At 38.8% G+C, this 27,895-nt stretch overlaps 5 protein-coding genes across 5 annotated transcripts in view; 2 read left to right on the top strand and 3 right to left on the bottom strand.

Annotated features, from left to right (window-relative positions):
* LOC145477895 (dipeptidyl peptidase 1-like) overlaps nucleotides 1-27,895 on the bottom strand; it is a 214,226-nt gene that overhangs the window by 39,887 nt on the left and 146,444 nt on the right. The gene's annotated exons all lie outside the window — the stretch shown is intronic.
* On the bottom strand, nucleotides 111-8,683 carry LOC145477905 (pyruvate dehydrogenase E1 component subunit beta, mitochondrial-like). The gene is made up of 13 exons (XM_081455780.1): nucleotides 8,617-8,683; nucleotides 8,488-8,547; nucleotides 7,627-7,734; nucleotides 6,211-6,273; nucleotides 6,057-6,092; nucleotides 5,332-5,394; nucleotides 4,727-4,771; nucleotides 4,372-4,479; nucleotides 3,950-4,019; nucleotides 3,183-3,293; nucleotides 2,329-2,420; nucleotides 1,532-1,673; nucleotides 111-907 (listed from the first exon to the last, which is right to left on the bottom strand). The coding sequence occupies exons 1-13, from the start codon at nucleotides 8,653-8,655 to the stop codon at nucleotides 759-761; spliced, it is 1,086 nt and encodes a 361-aa protein (XP_081311906.1). The 5' UTR covers nucleotides 8,656-8,683; the 3' UTR covers nucleotides 111-758.
* On the top strand, nucleotides 12,501-18,839 carry LOC145479865 (ADP-ribosylation factor 4). The gene is made up of 6 exons (XM_081458339.1): nucleotides 12,501-12,638; nucleotides 14,241-14,321; nucleotides 15,118-15,227; nucleotides 16,464-16,535; nucleotides 16,939-17,064; nucleotides 18,051-18,839. The coding sequence occupies exons 1-6, from the start codon at nucleotides 12,572-12,574 to the stop codon at nucleotides 18,132-18,134; spliced, it is 540 nt and encodes a 179-aa protein (XP_081314465.1). The 5' UTR covers nucleotides 12,501-12,571; the 3' UTR covers nucleotides 18,135-18,839.
* LOC145479855 (uncharacterized) lies at nucleotides 19,727-22,711 on the bottom strand. The gene is made up of 2 exons (XM_081458323.1): nucleotides 22,607-22,711; nucleotides 19,727-21,415 (listed from the first exon to the last, which is right to left on the bottom strand). The coding sequence occupies exons 1-2, from the start codon at nucleotides 22,697-22,699 to the stop codon at nucleotides 20,663-20,665; spliced, it is 846 nt and encodes a 281-aa protein (XP_081314449.1). The 5' UTR covers nucleotides 22,700-22,711; the 3' UTR covers nucleotides 19,727-20,662.
* Nucleotides 23,244-26,801, top strand: LOC145477925 (uncharacterized). Its single transcript, XM_081455801.1, has 2 exons — nucleotides 23,244-23,350; nucleotides 24,407-26,801. The coding sequence occupies exons 1-2, from the start codon at nucleotides 23,246-23,248 to the stop codon at nucleotides 25,193-25,195; spliced, it is 894 nt and encodes a 297-aa protein (XP_081311927.1). The 5' UTR covers nucleotides 23,244-23,245; the 3' UTR covers nucleotides 25,196-26,801.

Here is a 27,895-nt window from a genome sequence, read left to right as displayed (position 1 = left end):
GTATTCCATTTTTCAATAATGGTGAGCTCCTAACATGTTGAAATCGCTGCATTTTTATAAACACAAAGCACTATCATGCACATAAGTTCAAACTAAACCCCGCAGATCTTGGATACAATAATAAATTGCCATTTTTAATCATTTATTATATTGTCTTATACTCTCCCGTATAAATACCCTACAGATTTACAAATATGCTGGGGTTTTCAATGCCACAAACATTGATAACATTTGTAGTTTTGAAGGTTTTATGAGACACTACGATTCACTAACAACTACGATATACCACACAGTTTTGCAAATAGAAATGAAATTTTCTGAGGCTTAAAAAGACCATAAAGTTTGGCAAACATGTCCTCATAAGGTATCATTATATATAATTACGTTATTACATACTACCGACGATTCTCGGTGTAACTCGTAAGTGTTTGGCCTATTTCCTGATTGGACAATATCTAAGAATCGATAAAAACGAAGCAGTCTTAGTTGCATGAAGCCATAATCAATCTTGTGTTCCATTCATCTCCTCCCTTCCCGGGTTTATCTCCGGCGACAAACTACAAAGTGTATTGTGTGTAAAAACAAACAGAAAAAGAGTTCGGTCACAATACTTTTCACGCCTACAATTCGCGTAGGGCTTTCCTTTGAAGAACTTACAGTGGCCAGTAAAAATGTCTTGAAAATATGATATGATAACAATTTACATTCATGACTTAATTGAAAATAATCTTATTCTAGTCAACCCAGGTGATATAACGTTAAGCTAGATTGAGACATTTCTTGACGGTTAGGACGACATTTTGCACTTGAGGGACAGAGTTTGTTTCTAAGAGGTGCGCGTACGGCATAGGAATGTCAGCTCCTGTAACTCGGAAGATTGGTGCATCAAGATAGTCAAATGCATCACCTAAGAACGAAATAGAAACAATTATATTAATTGGTATTATGCTGTACAAGGTGATACTGACTTTTTAAGTCTGTGGATAAAACCCTAGTGTGTGGCAAATCAAATGAAAGCTATTGAGCAGTACTTCCATGTGGTACTGTTTATTACACTGCAGAAGGTGGTTCTAACTTTTAGTCTATTATGTGACCATTCAAATGAAAGCTACTAAGAAGCACTATGATATGGTGCTGTACAAATATACAAGGTGGTTCTAAATTTGACATCTAATTCTTTGAAGGAAACCCTAGTGTAACTATTCATCTGAAGAGCAACTGAAAACTATCGAGCAGTACTTTAAGTTAGGTCGGTTCTAATTTTTAGGTCTGTAAATAAAACCCTGGCGTAGGACCATTAAAAAAATTGATTGAGCAGTGCTTTCATGTTGTAAAGATTACTAAGCTCTACACATGTTCTGAATTTTTAGGCTTTCAAACGATGAAATGTACGTCTTTTCGTTGGTACAGTTCGTTTTTGTTTTTCATTATTTTGCAAAACGAAATTTTAGATTCTTTGCAATTTCGAACTAGGTCGCATTGCTAGGATTAAGAAGGAAACAAAAATACATGTATACTTCTATCAACTAACTTTCCATAACAGTAGCAGCAATTTCCGCCCCCACTCCAAAATGAGGCCAGCCTCCTTCTACTGTGATCAAATGGTTTGTTTTCTTGAGGGAGTTTCCAATACACTCCGCATCCATTGGACGAATGCTACGAAGATTGACTACCTGAATATAAACAATAAAAGATTGCTAATTCCACGGGGTACAAAAGGAACTGGGACACCTTTTTTTCGTTCATTTTTGATATTACATATTAAAAGAATTTAAGGAGCTACGTCATGGTTTGCGTACTTGAAAAGTTCAGACTACATTTTTCAACTTCGTCATTTGTAATCCATGTTAATCTGCTCCATCCTTAACCATCCTTGTTCCTTTATGGTTTAGTGTTTTTCTATCCTAGAAAATACGACGCGCAGCGGAGTATTTTTGACGAAATTCGAGGTGTTTGCATAGCCGATGAAACACTGTCTCGAGTGTTTGTTATATCTTCTCAATCGAAACAAAAACTAAAGAGTAAACGGAGAAGTAAAATCGTCAAAATCTATGCTAATTAAGTCCGGGTATACAAACCTCCTTCACGTTTGTGATTTCTTTTGTTTTAACTTCATGAATTATTAACGAGTTTGAAAAAGACCTTTCAAGACCTTGAATTTACATGTTCAAATTCAAGGGCTTTTAAGCTGTATATTAACCCAGGATGTTGGCTGAATTCTCTGTTTATTTCGGGCAATTCTGTTGAAATAGCAATGCTAACCTCTACTCGATTTTTTTTCTCTTGGATTGAAAGCTGGTTTATTATAATGGTGGCAAGGAGACCTACCTCACAATCAACACCTTCTGCCTCTAACTGTTTGGCAGCATCCAAGGCAATCTGAACGGATCTCGAGTGTGCCACTATGGTGATATGACTTCCTGTGGAACAATGACAAAAAGAATGACATATTGTGTTCTGAATATATTCAATATGCCTTATTTCATATTTAATGCTGTTAGAATAATTATGCTCCAAGACCTGTGATGTTCATTCAGTGACGGTTGAACTGGTTTTGTATTTCACATAAAGTTGAACCTCCACTTCTAGCCACCTCTCTACAGTGGCTCCTTTTATTGTCCCAGTGACTGGTCCATTTATCCACACTTACAACCTCTCTACAATGGCAAACACTCCACAACCACAACAGCCAATAAACACAGTGCATCCCAACTGCCAAAATCACTTCTCATCAAAGGCTCGTTAATCAATGACTGACAAATGGTGCTTATAAAGCACCCTGTCCATTGTTATTTTTTATTGTAACAGACCATGGAACTTGATATATCCACACGTCATTGGTCTCTGTTTCTGTTTGATCTCTGCTGTATTGATATATTTTGATTGTGTTATGTACAGATATGCTACAATAGGCATTTTAAATAAAAATTTTGCAACCCTGAAAAACACAGGTGTCATATTACACCCCTACCTCCCATAACCACCCCCCCTAAAGACAAAGTAAGTGGCGGTAAGAGGTAAATTCTGACAAAGTAGGCCAGACAAACCCCTGTGTCCATTTTCCCTCTGTCTCCAGGTGGACATTGTAGAGAGATTTGCCTTAAGTTCCTCTGCATGTACATGTTTAGTGAGTCACTCTGTGCTTTACTTTCCATGTTTAGCCAAGGCTAAAGAAGAATTACCTGCTCTCTCAACTTTTGCTTTGCCGAAGGGAATTACAAAATCTGGGTCCATTGCTTCATCTGACATCTCAAACTGGGCACCATACATGACTTCATTTTCAAGAACCACAACTAAAATAACACAAACACATCAATGGACACAAAATAAAATTGATGTATGCCTGTAAAATTCAATTAGACATTTCTGTTCATTGATCGAGGCACAGAAAAAGAAAATAAGAATTAAAAACAAAAAAAACAAAACAAAACAATGCAAAACAAAAAAAACGGCAGACGAATGTCTGTGTCGGTGTACACACCTAATCTTATCATCATAAAAGACAGAGGCAAAATCCTAGCTAAACAAAGTTCCTAGGAGAACACCCCAGAAAGTACAATTTCTCCTCACCACCAATTCATTCAAAAAAATAAAGTGCTGGTAAAATGAGATAAGATAAAATAACTTGCAGCCAGGTTCACTGGAACACCAAAATGGAAATTTGTCACATTAAGGGACACATTTTGTGAGGTCACAAACTCTATGGAGTATCAGAATAACTCAATATGGAACATGCTGTCTAGCATGACCTTCTACTTAAGGTTACAGCTGTAAATTGCTGTAATCTTCATATTTAGCATAAAAAAGTCACATTTGATAGCCCAAGCCTGGGGGATTTTGCAGTTAGGCTAGCAAATTTTGTTTGTTTGTTGACATTTTTTTAGTTTTTCACAACTTTTTAAATTATTCCAACAATATTGTAGTAACAATAATATTTCATGCAGTGTACCTGGATCATTATCTCTGACAGCTGCTTTTATTAAACCTTTGGCATCTTCAGCAGAATATGGAGACACCACCTGAAGTACAACAAAGGCAGACAATCAGATGGTGGTGAAAGAAAATACTAAATTGTTACAAAACATAAAAACAGATCACCGCTCACTCATTGCCTTGCCTAATGTTTAGTGTACAAGGGTCGTCTGCATATGAGCCAAGTAGCCCATCAGGCACCAGGCCGCTGTATGTTTTCATATTTCTACCCCCCTCCCCCTCCCCCTGATGGGATGCTAGTCCACTGCAGGGTTATGCAGGTCAAACGCACTAACGATAAAGGGGGTCTTGGTTCCATCCTTAACTGGGTCACGGTGTTGTGTTCTTAGGCTAGGAATTTTACTCTCAAACTGCACATTGCAGTATTATTTTGCTTACCTTGAGACCAGGACAGTGACCGTACCAAGCAGCATAACATTGTGAATGCTGTGCAGCCACTCCTGCTGCTGCACCGTTTGGACCTCTAAATACAATAGGGACTGGTACCTAGTTTAAATCGCAAAATAGGAAAGTTGAATTCATGGCTCCAAATATATTTAACTTACATTATTTGATCTGCATTTCTGTGAATGAAACAATTTGCTTGCAACAAATACAATTCTGTGCTATGTTGTTGAAAATTTAAAAATAACAATAATTCCTTACCAAATATATTTCTGCAACAATGTGATAATGAATGCAAAAAGATATTGATGCAATACTAAAGTAACAAAATTGACAATTATTGCATTACCTGACCGGCAGACATGTAGAATGTTTTTGCCGCTGAATTTATTATCTGCAATGCAAAGAAAAGTCTCATATCCTGTAGATATTCACATACAAAACTCTTTTCACATATAGTACAACTATAATTTTAAATTTTACAAACATGCTTCTAATCAGTGGAAACTTCTGCCTTCTTTAGTGTCAATGTTGCAGAAGGTACAAGTTTGAAGACAAATAACAGTTTACTGCTAATTAGCATGTACTGTAATATGCAATGTGCATAAACATACATGTAACAATTTCAGCAAGAGGGCAACTGGTTTTCACAGGCGGGCTAATCGTTTTGAAATGAACCTATTTATAGGAAAAACGTTCCTCTAGATGGTCAAACCAGGTGGGCAAAATCATCCTTGCAGCCGATCAATTTGCCTGGTGCCCAGCCCTTGATAGAACCCTTGCGGTACTGACAAAGATGAGCTTCAATTAGCATGCTGAAGTTTACAGAGGGTTTTTCTCAATTTAAGATGTTTGAAGGCAGTTACATATAAGCGAGTTATTATCCATATGGCTAAACAGTCATATAAACTGTTTCAATCACATAAAACTAAATTACATGCAACGCTTCCTTACCTGATCAATAGCTTGCATTGCAAAATTGAAAGTCATGAATTCACAGATGGGTCTTAGACCAGCCTAAAATGGTATGAAGGCAGATTGCTTAAATATAACAATTGCAATCAATTATTAGAATCAGTTCTTTTCCATGTGATTAAAAGTTAACTGGTGTGCAAAATATAACATATTTATCCAACCAAAAATGCATTTCAACCACAATGAAAAAGAGGAAAACCCCAGAAGCCAATGGTTTTGGCATTTTTCTTGTGTAACAGGAATTGTACATGATTCACCAGGGCTGTCACTACAAACTGCATGGGGCCAGTATTTTCCTGGGCTTTAATGAGTTAGAGTCCCAGCTACTTCTGATGATTTATAGCCTGTGTAGCAAGCATTCCCAAACAAAGAGCTTTTTTCACATTCTGGCCACACGCAAATTGGCGCAAGTCCAAGGGAATCAACGAAGCAGTGGGTGGTGGGGTAATCAAGGGAATTGGCTACAAAAGAAATTTGAAAAATGATACACCTATCCCCAGCTGGAATGGCAATGACACATTTGCCATATATGTTTATGAGTATTTCTTTAAAAGCAGATTGTCAAAGAAAACGCCTATGATTCCCTGGCTACTTTATTTATTGTTTGCGCACCTTTGTCAAAATTTAGTCATGATTGAGTGTAATCAGTTTTGAAATTAACAGTATTAAATCAAACTAAGATAAAAAATCAGAGGGCTTCTTACCATAGCTGCACCTACTGCAATACCAGCAAAACCCATCTGCAATGAATTTGACTGAGTTAGAGAAAACCTGGACCACATCAAAATTAAACATCTTTACAAATTCCCTGATCCTTACCCATAAACAACAAAGTATGTAATATCATTGCCAGCTTACCTCACTAATAGGTGTGTCAATCACTCTCTTGTCGCCAAACTTTTTCCACAACCCTTTGCTTACCTGTCAAGATACATGTACATGAACATGGCTGTAGTTAGCTAACAAGGTTGTCACATAAACAGGGTTCAAACCCCAGACTCCTGTGATACGTGTAGGTACGAAAAGCCTTTTTAACCCAACTAGCTCATGCAGACATGTAGCTCTCAATGCTTAACACTGCATGTATACTAGTTTCTGCACCATGCGACAGCTAGGAGTTTACTACTCCCCCCAGATGAGATGCTAGTCTATAAAATGCTACTTACAAGAAAGCTTGCAATAGGCCCTTAGAACGACCCGGTCACATGGTATGGAATTCATTATGCTGGGACGCAAGCTACACAGTGGGGCTTCCAAGACAAAGGAACTCGTACCGGCCAGTCCAGCCTGGCTTTCCTTTGTTTCGAAAGTCCCACTGTGTAGCTTGTGTCCCAGCATAATTAATTCTGTAGCATGTGACTGGATCGTGCAAAGGGCCTATTTGCCAGAACCCATCTATAATACACCTGGGTTAAGAGATTGATAGATAAGAGTCTATCCATTTCACAAGAACATGTTTAATCTCCAATTCTCAACACTGAATGATGAGAGAACTAAACGCATATAATGTCAAACAACACAGAGTGATAGACTCATTCCCAGGTCCCTATCTCTGAGGTTGGGTAAATTAACCTTTTATGCTCTATCTCCCCCCCAAGCCTTTAGTGTTCCTCATTTGGATAACGACGTAAATCTAGAAAGAGGGGGCAATAAAGACTGACTACAGTTAATTTAACATAATATAACAGGAGCAAAGTGTTGGTTGATCAATGTTCATTGTTCAGTGTTCAATGTTCACAGTTCACCGTTCAATGTTCATTATTCATTCTTTAAGGCCTTTCTTGTTGTAATCCATCAGTTGCCACAGGGCTAATGGTGGTTTCTTGGGTGGGAGTTCGGTTGCAAGAGAAGTTGAAGCTGGTGGGCTCACAGGCATAGGTGGTGGATCTGCGACAACCTGAGGTGGTTTTCTAGGGCATGTGGTGGTGGCACTGCCGGGGTGGGACAGGGTTTGTTGTCGGCTGCTGAGTTTGCGTGGCTTGAGCTTAGGTTTGCAGCAGGGGCATTGCACTGTGAGAGCAAAGTGTCTTGCCAAAGAACAATGACCCTAGCCTGGGCTCACACCTGGACCACTCAATACAGAGTCCAGCAAGCTAAATGTTAGGCCACTGCACCACACAACCTCTGTGATATACGTGCACTGTATGAAGCCTTGATAAATTGGGAGCAAGTCAGCTTTGAAACCAACAACAATTATTGACCTGCTGACAAAGCATATCAAGGAAACATGGGCGTTAACACAAGCTGTCAAATAACGTGGTTTTAAATAATCACCTTGTAAGCTCCATCATACATGGCAACTTCTTCACCCAACAAGAAGACGCGGTCATCTCTCTTAATCTCTTCCTCCATAGCAGAGTTTAAAGCATCTCGAATAGTCATCTGTTATAAAAAAAATAGAACTTACAATCACAGGATAATAATAAAAGAACTGTGAGAGTCACAACATTATTGTATTCAGTTTTATCAGAACAATAAGCTGATAGTGCTGGTAAAAAATAAAAATCATTGTATCACTTTCTGGTAACTATAAAACTACAGTCATGTGGAACCTCATTAATCCAGTCACCAACAGGCCACAAAAATCTGGCCACATTAACAGGTACTTTTGTTTTGTTTGTGAATATCTTTGTGTGATACTGCAGGAAACTTGTTCTTTTATTCTCATTTACCATACTGGTGCTTTTAGAGTTGCTGTGTATTGTAAAATCTGGCCTTTCTTACTTTTGCCTTGTATCATGTTTGGAGCACAAGTGTAAAGGTTGGAAATCATAAGGCAAATGGTGGCTGCTTGTGGCAAAGATTATACGAATCTACTTTTCAAATAATCGGGTTTACCTTCGAGAAAAAAAGTACATAATATTAGATTGATCAGTAACCAGGTTTTGGTTAATGATAGCGCCAGATCAGATACTACTGAACATTTGAAGGCATGTACTAAACATAGTGCATGCATTCAAGATCGATCCAGATTGATTATCGTCTTTGATTACCTAAGCTTAGCTACCCAAAATTGCACAAGTAGTACATAAGCATAAAGTAATCCAAATAAACGCTACGATTGAAGAAGTTAGTTTAATGTTTCCAAAACACTGTCTTGCAAAACATGGTATTTCCCGGGATATTTGCACTCACCGTGGCAGCGACGCGAGGAGTTGTGCTGAAAGCATTTCGACAAATCGAAGAAAGGACACCCTACGATGAAGAAGTGCAAATCAAGCAAGAGTCTAGACGTGTATTGTTGGCAGGTGTGAAAGGATTTACCTTGCTTGGGGTCCGTAGAAAGGTTCCAAAGAGCGCCATATTTGTCTGTCCTGGTCTGCGCAGAGAATATTCGGACTTCCGAGCATATTTTTTTCAAAATGAAGGACCGCAGGCTCAAACTTTTGAGGCGAGGGCTGCTGGGTCGACAACGCGCAGGCTTAGGAAAGGGCGTCATGCAGACCTTCGAGCTCGTCACGCAATCTTTTTTTCCCCATGACTGGGACCTCTTTTAAAATACGGACTCCAAAGGGAAACAAACAAGTGGGAGAGGGTTGAGGAGGGGCATATTTTAGCAGTGTCCTTCTCAAGAGATAGAAGGTATAATGTGCATCTCGAAAACATGACTTAGGGGGCTTAGGTGGAGAGTCGGCTGTATTTTAATGGTCGCTCTTATCTTAGGTTAACCATCGGTCTTCACCATATAAACTTAGATTGGGATATAAGCCTCATAAGGTGTTTGAAATAGTGACGAAGCCGTACATGATTAACCATGCTGAAAGAGCCAAAACTAAGCCTCGTGATTAAAGTTAAGAAAAGACTCGATTTCAAGCTAGTCAGGGTGGCAAAGGTTTTAACGAGTGCGAACTTCTCAGTAAGAAAAGAGTGCTGTGCTCAGCCACTAGAGATAGAGGCACAGAATAACAGATTGTAGACAATTCAGTGTTCACAGCCCTCTGTTTAATTTTCTCGCATTCTCATTCGATCGTTGAACGCGCGGAGAAAATCGCGCGACTGACTGAACGCCAGCGTAAAACGGGAGACTTGCTCACCTCCCCACCCCCACCCCGCGTGCTTCGCGCTCGCCTCGCTGGCTTTTTTTTTTTTTTTTTTTTTCGCGTGCATTGAAAAGTAGAGAGGCTGTGGACAGTGTAAAAGATTGTGCATATGACGGCTCTGTCGATTCCAAGCCCGTCCATACCCCCATACTCCCGGGCAATGCACACGCCTTTGACAGCTTGTCGGTCCCCTTCATAGGGCATTTGCTCGCTAAAGGCTGCCCGGAGGTGGGACATTTGACAATTTAGTCAAAAAAAAAAAAAAAAAAAAGAATTATACATCAGTGCTTTGTGAAAACGGAAGCCTGCTTTATTAAACATCAGAGAAATTAACCCCACGTAAAGAACTTAGTTGTAAATTATCTTTCTGACATAATCCACTCAAAGCTAGCTCGTCAGTGCCCTGCCACCCCCATACCGGCAACCTCGTACGAGAAAATTGAGTCGAGAAGCGATGGCGAACTCCATAGACAACGATCATATAAAAACATAAGCTTATTACATAAAACACACAGGGATAGGCCTTTCAATGAGTTTTCTTTGCAAGGATCGTCTTTGCAAGTTTGTTTTTGGTCCCGTCCACAGTACTACGCCGGAGGAATTTGAAAACGGTGGTTTCACTCTGAAAATGCACCAAATGTTTTCCACCCACACTACGCCAGAGGAATTTAAAAACGTATAACAATCACCAGTTAATTATTTTGGATTTGTGTTTGAGAAAAACTTGGATAGGGAAATCAAATGATAATCGTGACTCCATCCTTTTCAAAAAGCTCCTTTTTCAAAATGTTTTCCGTCCACACGAAAACGCAAACTGCGCGGCGTTTTCAAATTCCTTCGGTTTGAAAAGCGTTTTCGAAAAGCTTTGTTTTCGTGACGGATTAGAGCGGCAGTGGGCGTACGTAAACCGTAGAAATAAAGCTGCGTTTTCAAATTTCTCCGCCGGTGGTGTGGATCGACGCTGCCTTTGTCTTTGTGGAGATCCGTTTGCAGACCAGGCCTGACTCTTGACCATGTTCGAATCAATTTCAGTAACAGTCATAATCAAACTATAACAAGATTACAATACCAATTAACCGAGGATGCATTTTCACGTTAGCGGCCATGAGTACACGGCAATGTCAAGAGTTGAACTTTAACTTTTAATATGGGGTATTTGCATTGTTCTCACGGCCCCGCCGAGGGAATTTTGTATGGACCAGCTTCTCCACGGTGGGGCATTTGCCACCTTATGAAAAGAAAATGTCAAATGCCCGTCCAATACCCGGGCGGGATGGGCAGGCTTCGAATTGACAGAACCATAAACGTTGTAGTGGATAGATTTCCGCATTTTAAAAAGTCCATAAATAGATTTAAATTTTAACGCAAAAAGTTCACGTCTTGACTGCTACACTTCATTTGCTTGGCTTTGAAATTGTAGTCGTATGCGCCATTGATTTCTTTATACAATGGAACCCCGCTCTTTGGACATGGTCTACGGTCAGTTAACAATGGTTTTTTTCTCCAGAAATTCAACCAATCACGTATATAATGCAACATAGCTTTGATTTTGTCTTGTGTTAAAGCAGTGTGGAAAAATTCCTCCTCCTCCTCTACTGAGATCAAAACGGCTGGCAAAGCTTGAAAACGCTGTATGCACAGCTGTAATTCCATTCAAATTGTCGACTTTTTCCACCCATATTCTTCTGCGTTCCACCCATATTCTTCTGCGTTCCACCCATCCACCGCTGCCATCTTGAATTCGTTGATGCATCAACTTTTTCCCACGTTTTCCCCATTTGTTTCCTTTTCTAAATAAATAAAAAAAAGAAAATGGGAAACTTGTTTGACTCAAACCAGTTTCAAACTGCTCCTATATATTATGTTTTTAATGAATTCCTTAACACTCCAACCAAAATGTCGTAAATTAGTCCTTACAAGTGACGTGTTCACGGGGCAACACGATCTCCTACTCAAATGAAGTATAATCATCATTTGTCATATACGTACAAATGAAGTATAATCCTTCAACCCACCTTGTGCACTATTACTGGTGCCTTCCTCAGAAAACTCAACAGTTTCTTCATCGCTTAAACTTGCATCAAAAGAGGGCCCTCGGTTCATCAAAATGAAGGGAAGCGCTAATGATAAATATTCTAAGAGGATATAGTTTATTTAAGCTCATATCATGCGTTTAATAACGACGACTTGATACATGTATTTGACTCTCTTCTAAGAACGAAGCATGTAGAAACAAAAAGAACCATTCAAATTGAATGAGATGCAAATGATTGGCCCAGTATTTTACAATCTAGCTTAATCTTTTTTGAAAAAAATAATTATGCTTAATAAGTTCTTAATTTTAGAGCGAAACCGCCACTAAAATGCTCGAATAAAGCTTAATGCTTTTACCTCACTAATATGCTAAAAAAGAGCCGAAGAATGTACAAAATTAAAGCCTACCAATACAAAAAGACAACCAAACCTTCAAAACTGCTGTAAGTCGCTGATTTTGAAAACTCTGATGGCTTTCGAGAACGCGGACGATATTTGTACGTGTTTATTCGATGCCCAGAGACCGAATCTCGATAAAACTCGAACTCGGATTCTCCTGCTTTCCTTTTCCGTGGCTTCTCCTGTTCAAAAAGGGCTTCTGCTTGTTCAATGAGCTCATCCAAACTCGCGGCGTCTTCGTCCGCCATTTAGTAAATGGAGAATCCAGTCTACTTTGGACATCACGGTCATTTACAATGAAGGATTATACTTAATTCGCACGTATATGACAAATGATGATAATACTTCATTTGAGGAGAAGATCGTGTTGCACAGGGACTAGGCAATGCGAACGGCAGCGAGACAAGTCTTGGTAAGTCTTGCAAACTTGCCCCTTCAATTCGGACCAGTTTGATTCGTTGTAAGTCGTAGGAGCCAATTTAAAACCATGCACCCTGTGGTTAGTCTTTCTGATAAAATTATACATGGTCTTCATAGGCTCGATTAGGTGGATAGAGCAAACTACGCAGCTCAGCTTGCGCCTGGCCGCCATCTTGGATTTATACGCCGGAGTCCTGGGGATCAGCGGAAATTCTGTGGGTTACGCAAGCGCACAACAACTCTTGACGTGGCCTAGTTCTTGTCATTGATTCCACGCGAAAATAAAAAGGTCTTTGCCGTGATCTTTTGCCGATTTTTACACGACCATGGGACTCACTATATCAAGTTTGTTCAACCGGCTCTTTGGCAAGACAAATATGAGGATATTGATGGGTAAGATTGCTGTAAATTGCTCGTAAAACCTTCATCTTTTACCGTATAATTTTGTTGTAGTCCAGTGGAATCTCAATCGAAAGAGTTCCTCAAATGCACTAAGGCAATATAGCCACGCGATTAACTTTATTTTTGCCTGTATTCTAGACTGTGTGATTGTCTACTTGTAGCAAAATCGGTTGAGTCGACAGATAGGTTTATCTCTCTTAAGTTCATAACTGTGGTGTCTTTTTTATTTACAATTACACATTGTGAAAGCCTACTTTCAGTCAATAGGTATGATTGAATACAGTCTGCATTATGTAGACTTAAGCTTAAGTAATTATTTCAGAATCAATGAATTTGTCTATAAATTTGTCATAGCAAGAATGGCAACTTCTTTAATTATCACTAATCAGAGGATGTAGGACTAGTGTAAACCTCAATGCTTATGGTAGTGTCTTTAATTTGTGTACAGTGTAGTTTTTGGCACAGGTGTAACTGGAGAATACCTGGCCTTTTTTTAGCCTTATTTAAGGTGATTCCACATAATAAAGAGAGAATATTAACAAATTGGAAAGAGAATGTCAAAGCCTTATGTGCCTTATGGCATAAAGAGAGATAGGATATAGGCTAGGGTTAACAAATTCTCAAACTTCATCTACTTGGTAATTATATTATGTATATCAGAAAATGCATTAAAATATAGGGGTCACCGTGCTCATTTTTGCACAACATGGATGGCCTTTATAGCAACTTTACGACCGATGAGGTTGTCATTACCCATGGGTTATTGACCAAGTGTGAGGTCAAGATGGCTGGATATTGGCCAAGTTCTTTTTTTACGTGTTTATGGACCGAGATGGAGTCAAGGTCCATAAACTCGCAAAAAAAGAACGAGGCCAATATCAAGCCATCTTGACCAAACAAGCTTGGTCAATAAATGATTTTTTTTTTGGCTTTTCAGGGAAATTTTTCTTGCAGGACACGGCAGGTAGTCCCCAGCGGGCAAGATAGCTCCATCTTGCCTGCTCTGGTAGCCAATCACAGTCCAGGATTTAATTCATCTTGCCCGCTCATGGAGCTAGCCATATAATAATTAACCTTAGTTAGCAGAAAGGGGCACTAGAAATTCTAAGAAAAGCACTCATTGGATTAATTTATTAGAGAAGTTAAACAAAATAGACCCTGAACTTACAATTTCAACCATGTTAGTTAGACAGGAGTTATGATTCTACTACAAACTTAAGAATTCTCTGTGTGTGCACATACCCAGCACTACCTATAGACTTGTTCTTTACAGGATTAAAATCAATATAGTTTTAAGCAGAATTTCAAACTATTCTTCAAATCAAGATATATTGTAGATAACCTTGTGTAATTTCAATTCATGCATTTAAATGTGGGAATCACCATGCTTATTTAAGAGAAAACGAACATTTATTTCGCTGTAGCTTAGCCTAAGGGAAATCTCTATGTTTTGTACGTTCACACTCTGGCACATGCACATGCACTAATGAGGCGTAAATTGTGCGGGATGCACAGTGCAATTCTGAGGAATCACCTTAATCCCAATGTAGCGGTATGTGCAACTGATTAAACTTTGCCTTTTGCATTTGACAGTTGGCCTTGATGCTGCTGGGAAAACCACCATTTTATACAAACTTAAACTTGGAGAAATAGTCACTACTATTCCTACCATTGGTAAGTACCATACTTTAGATAACTTAGATCAACGAGAGCAAAGAGACAACGCACACACATGAACAGTCATGTATTTTGTTTTAGTAGTACATGTATGTATCGAAAGAACAGAAAGTACAGAAGTACATATGCATAGTTTATCGGTGTATGACATTTGCAGAAGGCAGACTGCAGACTACATTTGGGCCAAAATAGCTGGTTAGCCAGAAAGTCACCCAGGTTAGCCTGAATAGTGCCCAGGTTATCCTTTTTATGGTTAACTCTGGATAATGGAAATGGGAATACATGAGAATGCAATGAGTTAAAACAACAAACATTCTGCGGTCTGCGGTCTGCAGTCTGCAAATGTCATATGTACACCGATAGTGTATCTATACCATCTCCCCACTGAAGGTTCATTGGGTTAACCTCCCATCCACCTCTATACTGTACTTTCTTATCAACATTTTGGTATTTGAGCCCATTCACCATCCTCTCCCCCCCCCCCCCCCCCACCTTGCTGGAATTTCTGATAAGTTATTGTGTGTGTTGTAATCTTTGGCCCATATGAAAATACAGACGTTTGAATAACTGTATTGTACAAAGAATTGTATACATGTAAGTCAAATGAATCTAATGTGTTGTGCAGTGCCAATAGTAAAAACATTTGGATTTCCAAACTTACATGATTCTGTGGTTCAGTGTTAATATTTTCTCTTCCCTCTGTTATAATAAAAGACAGATTGTCGTATAGTGGGCCACTACTCACTTATACCGTATTTTAAGAAAATTCCACCTATTTTACCCTTTTTACCAGGCTTCAATGTTGAGACAGTGGAGTACAAGAATATCTCGTTTACTGTTTGGGATGTTGGTGGCCAGGACAAAATTCGACCACTGTGGAGACACTACTTCACAAACACACAGGTGAATGTTTTGTCCTCTTGCAATTACAAGTCCACCCTGCAAGACAGTTCCCTTCTCTTTCTGTTCGGAGAGAGATGAAAGGCTTAAGAACCTCTGCTTACAGCTGCTCAATTCCCGATTGTGTATGTACAAACTACATGACCTGCACATCACATGCTGTGCTTTGTCATACAAAATGTTATGTACAGCTATTTTCATTTCACAACAAATTGTCCAAATCCCTGTTTTTTTGTTAATCACAAAAACTACAGAATTTCATTGTACAAAGAACTGAGCAGGAAAGTTACATGTAGTCCAATATGTTTTGAGCCCTATTTGTCATGTACCATAGAATTCTGACAGTAACAGTCCCCCCGAAAATAACGGCCCACCCAAAAGTAACGGCCCTTTGAAGAGGTCACTAAAGAGAAAGTCTCTGCTCTCAAGTGCAGTGCAGATGGAACATCCTGACTACATGACTGAACACTGACTTGAAGAGTTATTTGTGATTTTATTTCAAACTGAAGTTTTCTTGAAACTATTATTTATGAGCTGTATTTGTCTAGCAGCAGAGTCAAATGATGTACTGTAATGTAATCAGATGTACTGTGATATATTGTGACCATTACACATTCGCCCTACAGTTCCAACGTTTAGGGCCTTTTTTGTTTATACAGTCTGCTTTGTTTATGTGGGTAGTTAAGAACATACATAAATGGAACTTTTAAATTCATGTGTTATGTGTCTGCTTTGTCTGAAACGACTGTTTACTTACCATACAAACGTATTTTAACCATCCCAAAGTTAGGGCTACCCATAAGTAAGGGCTACCCGAAAGTAATGGCTACCCTTTTGCCTGCTAAATCCAAAAGTAACGGCCCCCATTGCTTTCAGAATTCTATGGTATATATTTTAAAAACTTGTTGCAAACCAGTATATAAATTCGTTATTTGCCTGATTTTTGATGGCCGCCCATCAAAGGATCTGGCAGGTATGAGCAGAGGCTCTCTCTCATCTCTACTTGACTAGAAAGAGAAGGGAATCTTTATTTCACAGGGTACTGTGTACATTGTAAGGCATAAAATTAATGTGTGTATATCCTGGCATAATCAATCATATAAAATCAATCCTCGATTACATTTCTAGCATATTGATGTGATCACACCAATGCTAGCAGTTTTGATTTTAGTTTTGCACACATGTGTTTGATATTTATGTTGCTGTTTTGTTTATCACTGTTTTTTATCTGTCTCTTAGGGTTTGATATTTGTTGTTGACAGTAATGACAAGGAAAGAATAAGAGAAGCCAACGATGAACTGCACAAAATGGTAAGTCATGTTGGCAGTTATTCAGGAGAAGCTTTGACATCTGAAAGCAAATTGTGCATACACTCAATTGATATGCACATTTTTTTGTATAAACACATACGTGGATGGCCATACCCGCATATTAAATGTGCATACATGTTGTAGGTCAAAATGAAATTCAGGTTAAAATGAAATCCTTTGTCTCTTAACCCTAATTATTCATGGATCTTGATGATTTCCCTAACAATTACATAATGCAAACCTGCAAATAATTGTTGTCTGTAAAAGTTTTTTTATGTGGATTTTGAAACACAAGTTATTTGTTCACACGTGTATTCTGTATTTTCCCATGTATCAAGTTTCCCACGATGTCTAAGGAAGTTCCATTAAACAATATTACAAAATGCTAATTTGCAACTTACAGCTTCAAGAAGAGGAACTGAGTGACGCTTATCTACTGGTGTTTGCAAACAAGCAGGATTTACCAAATGCCATGTCAGTCAGCGAATTAACAGACAAATTAGGACTTCACAACATTAAAAGCAGAAAGGTGAGAAATGCTAGATTTGGACCACAGGGTTCCTAGCCTGAATCCATGAATGGGTTTTATGTCTGATAAAGTCTGCATACAAGGCCAGGTGGCCCAGCATGCTGGTGGCTATCAGCAGTTTCTGTTGCATGATACAATTACATGTAGGATTAGTTTTATCCCATACCTAGATGGGATGCTAGTCCCTTGCAGGTTTACTCCCCCCCCCCCCCCCCCCCAGCACTAACTGTTTGGGTACCCATTTATACACCTGGGTGGAGAGAGGCACTGTGAGAGTAAAGTGTCTTGTCCAATACTGCAACAATGTCCCCAACCAGGGCTCAAACCCTGACCGCCCAATCCAGGCTCAAGCACATTAATCAAGAGATGATAACACGTCCACAGGTTTTTTGTCTGAGTTAGCCCATTCTCTGGTGTACATTTGTCTCTGCCTACAGCATAAGATGTGGCTGTTACATGGTCTTGTGTTGTTAAATGTAGTGATCAGGTTTCGGTAGAGAGATTTGTAGTTGTTTTTCATGTGCAAAAACATTTCCGGAATTGTGTTTGGGAAGTTATTTCAGTTCATGATGAATGTTTTTAGTTTCCCAGAAGAACCTGCCATTTTTATTGAGCCACAGAATTTGGCATGGTCAAAGAAACATGAAAGGCTTTGAAAACGATACAAAACTGTAATTAGGACACAAATTCCCTTTGGAAAGGCCCAACAGGAAAACGAACAATCGTTTTTAGAAGTTCTATTTCATCTACAAATGTTTTGCGCATGTTCTATGGGAAAGGAACCAGCATGAATCCCGTGTATGTACATGAATTAATAAATGTAATAATAATTATAATAAATTAAGACAACATGATGTTCATATGACTTCAACAGCGTGAAAAGTAACCAATCACAGGAAATGACTTTTACACTGTAGAGCTTACTCATTGATTAGCTTATAGGTTGCGAATTTGTTTTAATATTTTCCCTTTTATTTTCTCATTAGTGGTATGTGCAAGCAGCATGCGCCACTGAGGGAACCGGCCTGTACGAAGGACTCGATTGGCTCTCAAATGAACTTTCCAAGTGACCTTGCTGAGTTGGAAACGTAGAGTTTTTATACATTAAATATTGTAAACAGCTAATTTTGTTTGACATTTCAAGATCAGTTTCTACTGGGTCAAGGTATTTATAAGCGATCAAGTCAGTCAACTGTCATTTACTTGTGGTTTGTAACTTAACAACCTCACATAGTAGATTGTGGACTTCTTGGTGGCTCTGTGCAATTCTGAACAAGTTCACTGTAAGGACACTCGAGCCATGAACACTTGAATTTTTTTTTTGTTACTTTTTTTTTGTGGCACTAGAATGATGACTTTCCACATTATGTGAAGGATTAGCCATCGTACGTCCTGATCTTTTACATAAGATATAAAAAGGCCTCATTTTATAATCACCAAAAAATATATAGACAAAGAAATGCTATGTGTTGTGGCTCCAATGTCCGTACTGTAAGAACAACGTGTTGTTTGTTGTAGGCGCTTGTGAAATGAGAATTATCAAAAGAGCTCTGTATTTGTATTGCTATCAAGTAAGAGACGTTTAAGGTTAGATATATATTTCTTGCGGTTTATCAGTAATGTAGGCTTGCTTATACAAATTTATTTTGATGGTAACTGGACAATTTGGTTTGAAATCGTATACCAACCGAATATCACGATCAAGGTAATTTACTACTATTGCGGTTTAAGAACTTTTGAGACAGTTCACCAGATGGCAACGAATTTCAAACTCCACAGAGCATTAGCATTATAAAAAATCCTTTTATACAAGAGAAATTGAAACGTTGGTTAGCGTTTTCTCGTGGATTAGTGGGAAATCGGTTATTGAACAACTCGGCTTAGTCTTGTTAAAGCTGTTACTGAGTAAAAGGTTGAATTGGAGGACAAAGTCCTGTTGCCAATTAATAATATCTGTAACAAAATTTGAAGAAGAAGTGTTGGCAAAGTAAAATCTCCCATCAGAACAGAAGAAAATTTCGGGCAAAAAGTTGTGCGATTAGAAAATTTTTCGATCAGAGGACGAAACCGTTTTAAGTCTTCACGCTCCATTAAAATGAAGACATCGAGTGTGTTATCGGCCAATCTCTTTCGAGAATTGTTTGCTATGATTCTTCAAGGAAGAAATTACAGTATTTGACTAGTTTTTCTGGGAAACCTTTAACTGAAAAATGTATTCAAGCGAAAAATAAAATAGGTCAGTTTTCAACATGAAACGAGTGCGACCTCGGTAGTGTATTTTGATTCGTTTACAAATTCTTATTGTTAGCTTGTTTGTAACTATTGTAGTAATTTAAGTGAAGCGTTCATGTGGGTTAAGTTTAGAGCAATCCTTACTCAAAATAGTATGATGTTTGTGGAAAAGCGTTAAAAGATATATAAATAAAAAGATACAACTTCATCTTGGTGGAATCGTTGGGCGGCACGTTCTTCACCAATGTCCTCACCTCTCTGGGTGGGGGTGGGGGAGGTGGTAGACGACGGGGGAGGGTTTCATGGGGAAGGGGGTCCATTCCCCCTTTTCATGTTCTAAAGTGTAACTAAAAGGGCCTGCACCTTTTGGAGCAAGATAAGCTCGTCTTTATCCATAAACATTTTGCACCTTTACACAGTCATAGATCTCTTCTTTTTTTCTTTTGTTCCCGTCGAAAATTGCCTTTATCACTACGCAAACAAAACGCATACAAACACCTAACAGTATTGACAATTATAATTCTGTAATTGTCTGAGATCCCACTCATAATTACATTATACCAAAACTTTAAATGGTAGGTTAAACAGGTGTGAAGCGCTCGACTACAAACTAGTTCAAACCCAACGTTTTGTAGTTCAGAGAGCACATGGCTTTATAAACTACTTTGACTATGCAACGTACCTTGAGACCTCTTCATTTAGACTATTTTGTTATATAGTTATTAAAAAGACGATTTTCACTTGAGTGTCAAAAGTAATTCGCATTTACTACAGTGGTTTTCAATTGCCAATTTATTATACACTACTCAGCCAATCTCAAACCGTGGTAAAACCAAAACTAAGACCAAAGTAATTGTCTGATTACTTTCGACATCTCATTGAAAACCGCTCTACTAAGCTTACTGAAAAAAAAGAAAAAGCAAAAAACAAAAACCCGCCACTTTCTCAACCAATCAGGAGTACAAAAGAAAGCAATCGTTAGTGGCGCGGACATGTTTTCCCGCGCTTTTCGTCGACTACTTGTATTAACTTCGATTTTTTGATTGGTTCACTGGAATATCTCCGTGTGACCTTTGAGATTGGCCAGGGATAATTATTTTGATTTTGGTTTAACAAGACTTCGTTGAAAAACACTGTAATGGTGAATAAACCGTTAGCTGGAATAAATATTTCGAGCGTTATGAGCCCATTCAGTAAAAAGAAAAAGTTTCTCCAGGACCCATACATAAGTTTTGTTCACCCAACGTTTTAAAGTTAGAACGTTTTATTTACAATTGTATTAGGGGAGCCTTAAACTGAGACTCCTTAACGAATTTCACAGGTTGCGTTTTCTTACTTTGAGTTTATTTTATAAAGGATCGCCAAGTCACCTTGAAATAAGCCAAGATCTGAATCTATGTAGAAGAAAGAAAAATAATTGTGCCACAGGAAAACCAGCAATCAAGAATATCGATAGGTAAGCTGTGTAAATGAGCGGCTCGTCACCAGACTCCAGCGAGGGGTAAAATACTGGATTTAAATTGAGATCAATCTTCACTTCCGTTAAAATAAACACTATGGTGAAAACAACGTACGAGGCACCGAACATGTAGGCGTACATGACGTGAAAAAGCCTCACGGGGATGTGACTGGCCAGTGTGTCCACAATCATGAGAACAAGATGAAGGACATGCTTTGGAACGTCCAGGATCCCAAGAAAGGTGTAACGCACTTTAAAGAAGAACGTAAAGTAAGCGATCGTACAGACGAAGGAGCTGTCTGCGGCGAGGGTGTGTAACACCCACAGGACCTCGTGGTGCCAAGAGAGATGGTTTGTAGTTGGAGGTAGGCTGTCGTCGTTCTCGCCTGGTTTTAAAGCGCAGGAATTGGAATTCAACGGGTCACTGCCATCTTGGGTGATTCTGTCATACTTGTCACTCTCTTTGGATCCGCACATCGAGCGATGGAATGCGGTCAGCGAGCCAACCAGAAAATACAACGCGGTCACCGCTCGGCTCCAGTTTCCCAAGTGAATGATCCAGCCCCCTGTCGGTTGATCTAAGCCAATCCAAACCAGGTGACCAATGGATAGTGCAGCGTAAAATAAGCGAAGGAAAGCGAACAGTGGTCGTGGCAAGCCCTGTATTGACAAGAAAAAAAAATAGAATAAGATGTTGTGGAAAGACAGCCTCACTTGTTCATAGTGCAACAGGGGTGGTTATTGAAGCAGATCAGATTACGGGACATCGATACAACTCAATATTGAAGCATTTCTTAGTATAATCAACTTAAAAAATAAATAAATACTTTGCAAATTACACAGCTCACGTTCTTCATCACAAATACTACAGAATGGTGTTTGTTATGATACGGTTAAACTGGCCATAATTTTGGATGATAAAAAAAAAACACTCAAAAAAAGTTCTTTTTTTCATTTTGTCGACACAACTATATATACTAAAGCATGATTGAAAACTTCAGTCGTTGATTCTCGAATCTTCGCGAAGCTTATAAGCTAGCAAATAAGCCTTTCACTGTCTTCGGTCCTTTTTAAAACAACAAGTCGCTTACTTAAAGACTTAAATGAAACATAAAAGATTTATTCTTCATGACCATCCAACCATCGAGTAAACGATATAACTGAATATGATTAGCGCGCTTTTTATAGTCAAAAAGTTGAAAACTTTGATCAATCTGTTGCGCGGTTCTCATTTCGCTTCTGAAGAACAAAAGTTTGCCAAAAAGCCTCTGTCAAATCATTGCAGTTTTATTGAGCCACTAACTCTTTTGCTGGCTTTTTTAAAGACGTAATTAAAAATTCTAGTCATAATTATTATTATGTATGCAAATCCTCCGACCTGTCTAAGAGGCAACCTTTGATATGCTTACCACGAAACAACGAAAACATGTTCATTTTATTCACATCTACCATCGTTCTGAGACAAGTCTCTAGTTCTATTCTTAGCTGGCATCTGGCCTGCTCAGTTGAAAATTAAAATCTAACTTTTAAAGCTCACTTCCTTCCTGCAACGAAATTTAGGCGGTTAATTAATAAACAGAGGAATATAATTTAAATGTTGATTTAAATGGTATTCGAAGAGAAGAAACATTTCTACCAACAGAACGCAGACTTGTATAACTTGCGATTTAAGCTATACAGATAACACGTTACCGAACTAGGGCAGAGAGAAATTACTGTTATAATTCGAATTCGTGTCTTAAGATTCCGCAATGCTTCAGCGTGTTGTGAAAACTCATCTGTTTGGCGCGTGAAAGTATTTCACTTATCGGCATGGCTTATAACAGGACTAGCGGTTAACAACACACTTACCGGGGCATCGGTAAAGGCCCTGGAGTCGTGATATCGTAATCCAAGCTTCCTAATGCTACATTCCTCGCCGAGGGCTTTACAGCAACGGCCCATACTTACTCTGACGAAGGTCCCCAGACGTCAACAACAAGATACCAACTGAACAAAAGAATGGTCTAAGAGAAATGCAAATCTACATAAATCGCTTTTAGGCGGGAATCGATCCCTTTCTTTCAAGCGAAAACAATGAGAATTGAATGTTCATTCAAGCTTGAGTATTTTAAGGGTATTTAAAACAGCGCTAAAAGCTTGCTCACGGCAAAAGAAAAGAAGGCCTTTTCTTTTTTAGAAGTGTTTGTAGTTAAGTTATATTTCCTCAATTTGAGATAAAATGACTCGTTTTGAGTTCCGAGTAGAGGCTATTGCAATTGTTGATCTCAATCACTCGTACAAACTTTCCTTATTAATATTCTGTTAGCGATTTCTTGACACATTCTGTGTTAAATTCACTGAGGTGTTTAGCATTTCTTTATTATTTACTTCATCAAACGCGCCCCACCGTTAACTCCCGCTCAAATCTGCATAGCGCTTTTTGACGCTTCATTGCTTAAATGCTTTGCTGCGTGAAAAGTGCACAATATTTGTTCAGTTTGTTCCAATATGTCGACCTTCAAAAAGTGGCTGAAAGTAGTATTCTCCGAGGAATTTAGTATCCACAGCTTGTCACTGAAGTTTCCAAATGCCGAGTTGTTTTCAGAATCACCGGTAAGTAAAGTAACTGGTGCTGAAGTTCCTAACAGACAAGACTCATTTGTAAACAAAATCTAAAATTTTTAGCAACTCTTCGCTCGCTGTTAGAAGTTTATCTATTGAATCCCGTTTTGCCACGTATTGCAAGTTTACGCTTTTTTAAAAAAAGTCCATAAAAGGTCCATAAAAGACTTGTGCTTCATCTTCTTTGTATCGTGTCTATGATGTTCCGGTTTAATTGGCCCAAGAGGAAAGATTGACTTCGTAGTACGGATATCCCTGCGCTTTCGTCACCTTTTTTTAAATTCTCCTAATTTGATCAAATTTACTTCTTTGAAGGCTATTTCGTTGCTCAAATTCTGGAGTTTGAAAAAGCACTTGGCCATCGCTCTTGAAATAGCCGCTTGCCACTTCCTTCCTGTGACCGGCTGTACATGTAGCGATGTAAACCTATGTTCCTGTACGAAAGCTTTTTTCTTGCCTATATTAGGTGCTCAGTTTAAGTCTATTTTCCCATCATTGTTACTAAAGAACGAAATAGTGTTTTAATTGGAATTTATTTGTCATGATTTAGAGACTATCGGGGATCCTATTGGGCTGCAATATCTGTGATATCTTGAAAACACTCAAGTTTTTGAGTGGTTGTCGTGTTTTTCTTTACTTTTCTTTCTGCGAACAACGGCTTCAATGAACTGAGAAGACAGCTACTGAGTCTCGTAATTGCAAAACAGCTAAGGCGTAGAGTACGCTGAAGTACAATCATTGCCCAAGGGTAACTTCTGGAGTTTATTTTCTACATCGATCCTTCAAAGATCTGATTGGTTCTTTGTCACTGCGTGCGACTTCTTGTCCTCGCGCGAGCGATCACGGTAACCGATAAGAAATCTCCTTTGTGCTACATGTGCGTCATTGCATGAAAATTTCAACCCGAATTTCAATCGTTTTTCTTTTATCGCAGGATTGAGAGTGGGGAATAACTGAGATTAAAAATGTTGTCCGTTAATATCTTAGTTTTTCCCACGCATGAGTTCAAATGAAAAACAATTTTTTTTCAATTCAATCCCTTTTCAGTGGTTCCCACCGGCGTTATTCATCATTTACCGTCTCGTGTTGACGTCATGCTGTGTGATCTTCACAATGGAAAGTATTCTCAGCACTCCCAGTTATCTGTGGCTGTTGCAGTTGGACAACTGGAGTATTTCCTCAGTTTGTCTATATTTCGTCCTTTCCACTCTACTCCTCGTTTACCACACAATTAAAACTTGGAAAGATGACAAAAGAAGAGAAGAGGAGGAGAAAGCGAAACACGAGCACCACACGGAAAAGAGCCACTTGGCAGAGGAGGAACTGGGTGCAAGCGAAACAGACCTGCTATGGGCGGCAAGCGAAGATGGAGAGTCACACCAGGTAGATTATCACGAAGACAAACTTCCCTGTTACCACAAAGTAGTGTGGCTTTTGCAAACCATGGCGGGAAATAGCATATTGGTGGTCTCATTTTGCTACCTGGTTCTGGAGGGGCAATTGAACTCTTTAGTCCTTGCTATGTACTTTACATTCACTGCCTTCATGATCATTGAGGCAATATTCAGCTTCGCACCAATCAGGTTGCTGCATGTTGTTTATTCATACATTTTTACGCTAGCATACGTCCTTGTTGTTGTTTTATTTTACTTCATAATTACTGATCCTGACAATGCGCCTGATGACCTGCCTCGATTTGTAAATAGGATCCATGATCCATTTTCTTCTGCAATGGTATTTCTCATTCTAATAATTGGACAGCCTTTATTTCAGTTGCTGTACTTTGCTGTCCATAAACTTAAATGCTTCGTGTATATTAAGTATTACGGTTACTAAATCAATTGTTTTGTTCACTTAGAGAATGAAATACTCCTGATACTAGCTATGTTCGGCCTGTTCTGCCATAGATCAAGTAGTATTTTTATATATACAGATCGTTAGAGTAATGAAATTAAATAAAAGATAGATTAACTTTTATTTCATCGATATCTTCGAATTAAAAGAATCTCAAAATAATAGTATTTTGATAGGATTTTATGAAAAGCAAAAACAAAACAAGCAAACGAACAAGCAAACAAAAACTTAAACAGAAAGAAATGTCCTCTGTCGACCACTAGTTCCAAGGTACAATTGAATAATGGAATCTCGTGAATTGGAGCTCTTATTTTTTCGAACCTTTCTATTATTCGAAGTGACTTTTTGCTCCTTTGGCAAACCAACAACAACAACGACAACAACATAAGGTGAAATTTCGAACCTTCCGATTTTTTTCGATCAGTTTCCATTGTTTCCAAAAATAGGTCTTCTACTGTACTTTAATTAAGTGGAGAGATACAGATGTCCTTGAACTAAACCGAGCCCTATAACAGGCAAATAATGCCATTTTATTTCATAGAATAACTGAGCTACTACGCGCTCTCTCATTGGCCGATAGGTGTGTCTGTATGAGAGTATGTAAACACGGTTGTGACGTTTTAGATTCGCGTGTATTTTAGAGAAATATTTGATAAAAGCAGTAGAGGACTATTTTCCGCTTTTACATAGCTTCATCTAAACACTCGGGTGGTTGGGAGAATTCTCGAAAGTTATCCAAACCCTCGACTGCGTCTCTGGTTTGAATAACTGTCTCGAATTCTCCTAAACTCCGCCCCCTCCCCCTCCCCATCGTGTATGGAAGAGGCTATGTAAATATGGAAAAAAATAATTTACTGCTTAAATAGATAGTGCAACTGTAAATATAGGATCCGAACCAGATTCATGTGCTGTATTTGATCACGTTTCGTAAGGCTGGACCAAAATTGCTGGCCTGAAGTAAGACGAAAAACGGTTTCTTCTTGATAGAAAAAAATTTTCTGTTGTACCTTAAAAACATTATATCTTCGTAAGCGTATTGTAGCCTGCAGAACAGACGGATTAGCGGGGCAGTGAGCGAGACGCGATACACGAGCGCGAAGCGCGAGACGAAAAACGCTTCGCGCTCGTGATCGCGTTCCGCGCTCGAGTATCGCATTTCGCTCTCTACCCCGCCATTCCGTTTCTGCAGGCTAGCGTATTATAAAACTGAGACCTGGAAATGCTATTTTTCTGTACGGACTTATTTGTAGTACAATAACAAGAGGTTGTGAAACTTTTACTGTATGCATTTGATGGGACAAACGGCAAAATACCGATTAGTTCCAACTGCTCTGTTTTGTCATTTCCTCCTCTAGAAGCAAAGTGTGTAATACAAAATTTACACAACATTAAATGCTGGAGTAGAAAAGGATGAAAATAAAATTTAGAATGAAAAACCTATCAAGGGAATATTACAACGTAATAAAAACGGTACAAAGTTTAGAACAGAATTGGCTAGCCAATGTATATTTTAGATGTTTTACGTTGTCAACAAAAATTACAAATTTCTTGCATGTTTATTTGTTGTTGAAGGTTAATGGTTTCCCCGTTTTCGTAGCCTAATACTGCAGCATTCACTCAACATTGATGATCTGGGAAGCCTTAACTGTGTCAAATTGAACGAAAATTAAATCTCTCATTTCTTTGTGAATAACCAGTGGCGTCGTGGGGTCATGTTTATCCTTTTTTTCACCTTTCGTAGCCCGAAGTTTTTCTTAGAATTTTAAAAAAAGAGTTCTCTCCTTACTGCTCATCGTACAGTTAGGCAAGTCCACACTACGCCAGAGAAATTTGAAAACGCAGCTTTATTTCTACGGTTAGGCCTACCGTCCACACTAATCCGGACCAAGAAAAGAAGCTTTTCGAAAACGCTCCTCAAACCGTACCGGAGGAATTTCAATAGGCCGGCTTGGTGTTTTCAGTGTGGACGGAAAACCGTTTGAAAACAGAGCTTTTCGAAAACGAAGACTTAACGATAATTATGGTTTTCCTTCCCAAGATTTCCTCAAACACAAATCCAAAATGACCGGTGATCACGGTTGTGTTTTTAAATTTCTCCGAATTAGTGTGGACGGAAAAAATGCGTTTAATTTCGGAGTGAAAGCTTCGTTTTCAAATTTCTATGACGTAGTGTGGACGGAGCTTAAAGGGAGGAGAGGTAAAAGGATATATATTGAACATTTTCTAGAAAATGCCGGAGTCATATTTTAATATTCGTTTGACTCTCTGATATGCCAGATAAACACAATTTAACAAAACTATGTTAATATTAGTACAAGGCAGTAATGGTTTGCTAAAACTAACTAATCCTGAAACATATCAGTGGAAAAAACAAAACTTATACTATATACTTGTCCATCGAGATCCTGAGATTCCTAACGTTGCACCAATTGTGTAAATAGCGCGAGGAATTTGAAAACCCAGGTTTCACTCTGAAAACTCACCAAATCAGTGTTTTACGTTCACACCACGCCGGAAAATTTTGTAAATGCAACAATGGCTAGGCGCTGTTCGGGAAACGCGCCCGCGCTCTCGGGGAGGAACAAAGACCGGACGCGAGAGAGCGGGGAAAATCGAGACTACAATGACTGGTCATTTTGGATACAGGGAAATCACATGATTATCGTGACGTCATCGTTTTCG

The sequence above is a fragment of the Orbicella franksi genome, chromosome 2, assembly GCF_964199315.1.
Source record: "Orbicella franksi chromosome 2, jaOrbFran1.1, whole genome shotgun sequence".
NCBI lineage: Eukaryota > Metazoa > Cnidaria > Anthozoa > Scleractinia > Merulinidae > Orbicella > Orbicella franksi.
The sequence above is the reverse complement of the archived record's forward strand: the minus strand, read 5'-3'. Positions and strand labels throughout refer to the sequence as shown.